At 47.0% G+C, this 6544-nt stretch overlaps 1 protein-coding gene across 1 annotated transcript in view; it reads left to right on the top strand.

The window, feature by feature from the left end:
- The window catches only part of LOC108299773 (transcription factor RelB-like), a 17479-nt gene extending 12120 nt beyond the window's left edge, over nt 1-5359 (top strand). Inside the window, exon 5 of the mRNA XM_037736209.1 lies at nt 5325-5359. Coding sequence (XP_037592137.1) covers nt 5325-5350 — 26 coding nt within the window. The 3' untranslated portion in view covers nt 5351-5359. The remainder of the gene's footprint in view (nt 1-5324) is intronic.
- The last annotated feature ends 1185 nt before the right edge of the window (nt 5360-6544 follow it).

The following is a 6544-nucleotide window of genomic DNA, read 5'->3' as shown; positions in this document are numbered from 1 at the left end:
TCTCCTGCCTCAGCCTCCTGAGTAGCTGGGACTACAGGCACGCGCCACCACGCCCAGCTAATTTTTTGTATTTTTAGTAGAGACGGGGTTTCACCATGTTGACCAGGTTGGTCTCGATCTCTTAACCTCGTGATCCACCCGCCTCGGCCTCCCACAGTGCTGGGATTACAGGCTTGAGCCACCGCACCCGGCCTGAACCACATTATTAATTCTGTGAAGACATTCTCCTCTCTAAGGCTTTGCTCACGTTGTTCCTGTCACCTGGAAAGCCCGCAATCTCTTCACCCAACTCCGTGTATGAGAATTCCATATATTCTTTGAGGTCAGCTTTAAACCCTTTCCTCCACCACTGAGTTGGCCTCCCGCTTCCAGCTAGAATTAATCTGTGCTCTTTAGGGCCTCATTAGAATTTTACGTTGGCACCTCCATATTTGGACATTTACCACATTCTGCCTTATATTCCAATTATTTAGATGTGAATTTCTCTTACCAAATTATAAACTTAAAAGGAGATACCATGTCATTTTGAATCCTTGCATTCTTTATGTCCCTGGTACATAGTAAGTGCACAATAAAAGTCAAACATGAGTCTGTGGTTATAAAGAAATACACATACAATTAATTCCACATCTTAACTTCACCAATGTGGGTCTATTTCATATATAATAATTTTATTTGCAAATCTGTTTGAGGTAGTGGGTTCCCTGAGTAGATTCCCAGAGGTCTGGCTTTAGTACTTCACCAAGGGCTGAAGGATGGTATGTTAGATGGCGGCACCTACTGGTGAAGGTTGGCATTACAGCTTGGGTCTACCAAAGCGAAGCCACTAAAATTTCTCAACCTTAGCAGCATTGGACAGGGAACTGAAAACAGAGGGTGAAGGCAGAAGTGGAATTAGAATGAGTTCCTCTCTGGCTTGGTGCGGTGGCTCACACCTGTATTCCCAGCACTTTGGGAAGCCGAGGCAGGCGGATCACCTGAGATTGGGAGTTCAAGACCAGCCTGGCCAACATGGAGAAACCCTGTCTCTACTAAAAATGCAAAATTAGCTAGGTGTGGTGGCGCATGCCTGTAATCCAAGCTACTCAGGAGGCTGAGGCAGGAGAATCACTTGAACTCAGAAGGCAGAGGTTGCAGGAGAATCGCTTGAAACCAGGAGGCAGAGGTTATAGTGAGTGGAGATCGCACTATTGCACCCCAACCTGAGCAACAAGAGTGATACTCTGTCTCAAAAAAAAAGAATGAGTTCCTCTCCCTCCTCAGTAGCCCTTACGCTGATCAAGAGGTGGAACATCGCTGAGTCTGAGTCAGTGCCCCAGGGAAGAGCCCATTCTTCTCCAGCATACTGCAGCTTCCTACAGACTAGATTTTGCAGGACCAGAGCAGGGCACCAAGGAATCTCAGCCTGACTGTGATATCCTTTAGCTTTGCCAAGTTGGCTCAGAAGAGGAGATGTGGCATAAAGAAAAGAGAGCCTCTTGCTGCAAAAAGGAGGCAAAATTTTGTAAGGATATCAACACTCAGCACAAGCACATAGCTGGCACACATTCTGAGGATCCTTCCTTACTGCAGATTTTCAGCTTCTCCTAGAATGATTTTCAGCCCAATGGGAGCCCTTCTCTGAAAATGTGTTAGAAGCTATTGGGTAACTGAGCTTTGTTTTACAGCAATTTGCTTTATGGTCTACTTGAAGTTGGTTCATGGATACCCTGAACTTTGCCCCAATACTTCCATCTATCCTTTCCTTGATCCACGATATTCATAGGAGTGGTATTAGTAGATGGAGTTGTCCTTCTCCACCTCTCCATCTTTTCCTCTGAGGAGGGAACACAGTGAGGATCTAGGAAAGGACAGCCATAAAGAATAGGGGAGGGGGAGGGAGACCAAGCCACCTCTTAGCAAAAGTTCCTTACGAGTGTTCCTACAACCCCCTCCTCTGACACTCACAACACATTTGTCATGGTGTCAACTGATAACTAAAGTTTTAACTGGCAAAGGCCGTCAACCTCTCTCACAGGAATATTTGTATTTGGAGCCAAAGAACATAAGGTTTAGCTCAGAGGAGTGACTCTCCAATAATGGAATTTTAAGCATCAGTCAGAAAGATCTTTGATGAGGTGGCAGAGAATCTCCCAGGGACTTTCAAGTGATCTCACCTAGGGCTCTCCCCTCCTGTACCTCCCAGAGTTCAAACGAGAGCTGCCTATAGACCCCCTTCACCTGCTCTGGCCCCAGACCGCTGACCACTCAGGCTGCTTTTTGCCCAGTCTCCTGCCTCTGGCTGCTTTATCTAGGCTGTCATTACTCAATTCTTCAGACCTTTGGGGATATCCTGAGCTCTGGCTTGGAAGGCTCCAGATATGTCTTCCAGACCCTAAAAGTCTCTAACAGGAGTTCTCTCCTAGGTTCCCTATGTGTCCATGGTCTTTCTTCAGCGGGGGTTTCTACATTGCCTTTTCATTCAACACCCTCTGCTGTCCTACGTCCTCCAGGAAACCTGAAGCATCCTCAGACTGGTGGGAGGCAGGGAGACAAGATCAGGGAATGCTTCACTTCTCCTCTGAGATTTGTGAGACTCACCCTTCCTTCATTCTTTCAGCCATTCAACAAATATTCACTGAGCACAACTATCTGCCAGGCATATGCTTAGAGCTGGGGATACAGTGGCGACCCAAATGGGTCTTTCCCTGAAAGGTTTGACTGAACTAGCGGAAGATAAACAGACCATTCCCATGCAATATGTCCAGGGCCATCACTGGGATATATTTGAGGACCACTGAGCTCCAAGTCTCCTGGGGCAGTAAAAAGACTTTCCCAATAAGGTACCATGTAAGCTGGATCTTTTAATTTTTATTTTTAACAGGGTCTCATTATGTAGCCCAGGCTAGAGTGCAGTGGTGAGATCACAGCTCACTGCAGCCTCCAACTCCTGGGCTCAAGCAGTCCTCCCACCTCAGCCTCTGAGTAGCTCGGACTACAGGTGCACATCACCACATCAGCTAATTTTTAAATTTTTTGTAGAGACACGGTATCACTATGTTGCCCAGGCTGGTCTTGAGCTTCTAGCTTCAAGTCATCCTCCTGCCTCAGCCTCCCAAAAAACTGGGATTTCAGACATGAGCCACTACACCAGCCCTAAGCAGGATTTTACAGGGCAGTAGTAGTTCAACAGCTGACAAGAACATGGTGTATGCCAGGCATGGTGTAGCTAGGGTGTAGTGATGATGAAGTCAGAAGACAAGCATGAAATGTCATTGGAAAGAAGGCTCAGGACTGGCACAGAAGGCCATGTACACTGTGCCAAGCAGCTAAAACTTAGCTCTTCCAGGGCGTGGCCCACAGGATATAGAGAAAGTACCTGAACTGTAGCAGCAGCAAGAGGGATGGGGAGGAGAACTGTCCTTAGAACTCAGAGGAATCCAAATGCGGCCACTGAGTGGGTTATGAAGCTGTTAACCTCAAGATGGAGATCGCAGGAAGAGAACAGGTCAGGGGAGAACATTGTGAGGAATGAGTTCAGTTGGGGGTAGGTTCAGCTTGAGGTTTTGAAAAATACCATTGGAAGTATCTATACGTAGATGGAAATATAGGACTAGATAGGAATGAGAGGAGGGAGCTAGAGCTATAGATCCGCAAACTGAACATACGGAATTAGAATTAGGGGAAAAGTGAGGTTAGGGATATAGATTTGGTGGTCACTGGCACACTGGTGGTGCCTGGAGCCATAATACCCCACTATGTGCTGTCCACCTATTTTGTGAGGGACCTTCCACGTAAGTCATCATCAGTAACACTCCAACAACCTGCAAGGTCAGAAGTTTATCCTCCCTATTTTCCAGATGAGGAAGATGAAGCTCAAAGAGATGAAGAAACTTGCCCAAGCTCACCCATTGATGTTGCTGGGATTTAAACTTGGGACTGTCTGACCACAAAGCCAATGTTCTTTCCATCACCCTTGCTGACCCTCAGAGAGTCCCTAGGGAGGTCATATAGAGTGAGAAGTAAAAAAAGCCAGGCTAGAAGCCCAAACTCTCTAGTATTTAAGAGGCCAGTGGAGAGAAAGCAACCAGCAGATGCAGGAAAAGAAAGCGCTCCAAGAAGGGGAAGAAGAATGTTCAGAAGTTTTGGATGAGGCAGAGAGGTCAGGCTAGATAAGGACTGGCAAGCAGCCCTGGATATGAAGATGTGGAAGTCGCTGGAGACTTTGGGGGAGGGGTGTCAGAGGGAGCCTGGGACAGAATGCACTAGGGCCAGGGGTGAAAGGGAAGCAGTGACATGGAGACCTCAGGCAGAGAAGTTGGGAGTCTGGAAGGACGAGAGGCAGTAGGGTCTGGGGAACTTTCCTGTTGCTACTATAGGATGCTGCAGATCTTTTTGTGTTTATAGAAGAGCTGAGATGAGGCATTCAGGCAAAAGAGGGGATAACTGACAGAGCGAGCTCCCTGAAGTGGCAAGAGGGGATGAGATCCCGTTACATGTATATGGTATTAGGCTTGGACAAAAGGAGGGAACCCTCTCTTATCAATGGAGAGAGAAGGGGGCAGGGACTAGGAGGCTCAGGTCAGACGGCTCCTGGGTTATTGGACAAACAGGAGTTGAGGATGCTGACTGGAGAAGTATGGGGGCTGGGGTTGGCAGAGGAGAAACAAGTTTGGGAAGGCAGCTGTGTGGACCAGTACAGGGTGTAGACCTGGGGTGGCTGGAGACTTGCCTTGTGATGTGCAGGGTTCTGGAACCACACATCGGTGATGATGCCCATTGGCAAGGTAGAGATTTTTGTTTCCTTCGTGGAAGCAGCTGGGGCGCCGGTGGAAAGGAAGCAGGTGGTAAAGTAACTCAGGAGTGGAGGTGGGCAGAGAGGAGGGGTAGGAGGAAACCGGGGTGAGGGGCCAAGGGAATTAAACTGGAGGTGGCCGAAGTGTCCAGAAAAGAGGCTGGAACAGGTGTAAACAGCTTGGACTGGGTTACCTCTGCCCCATATCCTGGCAGGGCTGCCTGTGGACCCCTCTGTAAAGCCAACACTAAGGGCCTGCGAAAAAGGTACTCCTAGAATCCCAGAGCTGGAACAGATTTTGAGAGAGGGTTACTTCCAAGCCTCTGCCTATATGGCAAAATGACTCCTCAACCATCCTGACGGAGTGCAAAACAAGGACAGAGTCGGCCTGTCCACCAGCCTAGTAAGATCACCCCCTCCCTCCCTTTTATTTCTTTTGTTGCTGTTCTGACTGGTCTCTTTTCCTCTCCATCTGTCCATTACTGATTTTTGTTTATGTGACTATTTTGCCCTTTTTTTTTTTTTTTTTTTTTTTTTTTTTTTAAGACAGAATTTCACTCTTGTCACCCAGGCTAGAATGCAATGGCACTATCTCAGTTCACTGCAACTTCAACCTGCCGGGTTCAAGCAATTCTCCTGCCTTAGCCTTCCGAGTAGCTGGGATTACACGTGCCTGCCACCACGCCCACCTAATTTTTGTATCTTTAGTAGAGACGGGGTTTCACCATGTTGGCCAGGCTGGTCTTGAACTCCTGACTTCAGGTGATCCACCTGCCTCAGCCTCCCAAAGTGCTGGGATTACAGGTGTGAGCCATCATGCCTGGCCTATTTTTGTCCATTTCTTTCTTTCTGTTTAAGAGTCATCAAGATTCAGCTCAAATCACCCCTCATTTATGAAGCCTTCTGGGATGACTGACTTCTGTTTCCTCTAACTTTACATGGCACTTTCTGTCTGGCCCTTTCAATGTCACTCAGATATTCTTCATTCAAATATTCTGTTTTTCATATGCAACCCTTGCCTACCTGCTAAAATACGTGGCATTTGGGGAATTTGGCCTGTGATGCATAGTGGTGGTGTGTAACCTTACATTGGTGTTGTATCTTCTCCAGTGAGGATCATGTTTTCCATTTCCTTTGTATACTCTAGAGGGTATATGACAGCTTAGCTGGAGGTATAACTACCTTATACCACCGGATGGCAGGGTTGATGACTGGTCAGATCATCAGGAAGAAGAAGAGTGAGAACCAGAAGTAGGTACTGGCAGCTCTGAGGATACAGGCTAAGGAGTGCTCATTTGGGAGTCAGAAGTTAGGGGAGACATAGATTTTGCTTCTAGCTTTGTCTCTTAAATATTGTGTGGACAATATTATTAAATATATATCTTAAATATTATTGACTCTGGACAAGCCATGTTACCTCCCATCATCAGAGAGATGATGGCCAAAGTCTTCTGCAATTCTATTAATGACTCTCCAGAGCAAGAAAATGTGTACAGAGCCCTGTATGTGAAGATGCTGGTCCATGACCCTCAGCCTGCCTCAATGATTAGGGTGTAAGAGTGGCAAAAGTGTATCAAGTTTCTGTGAATTCAGAGGAGGCAATGTAGACACCTGAGGAGGTATACAAGCTTCAGAGTTAGGTCTGGGCCCAAGTCTTGGCTTTGTTCTTTCTTAGTCTGTCATCATGGGCAAGTTAATCTCCCTGAGACTGTTTTTCCGCCAATAAAATGGGAATAACAATTCTTGCCTTATAGACTCATGATGGAGTGC

Source organism: Cebus imitator, unplaced genomic scaffold (genome assembly GCF_001604975.1).
Source record: "Cebus imitator isolate Cc_AM_T3 unplaced genomic scaffold, Cebus_imitator-1.0 Scaffold24, whole genome shotgun sequence".
In the NCBI taxonomy this organism is placed as follows: domain Eukaryota; kingdom Metazoa; phylum Chordata; class Mammalia; order Primates; family Cebidae; genus Cebus; species Cebus imitator.
This window is presented reverse-complemented; position numbering and strand designations above follow the sequence as displayed.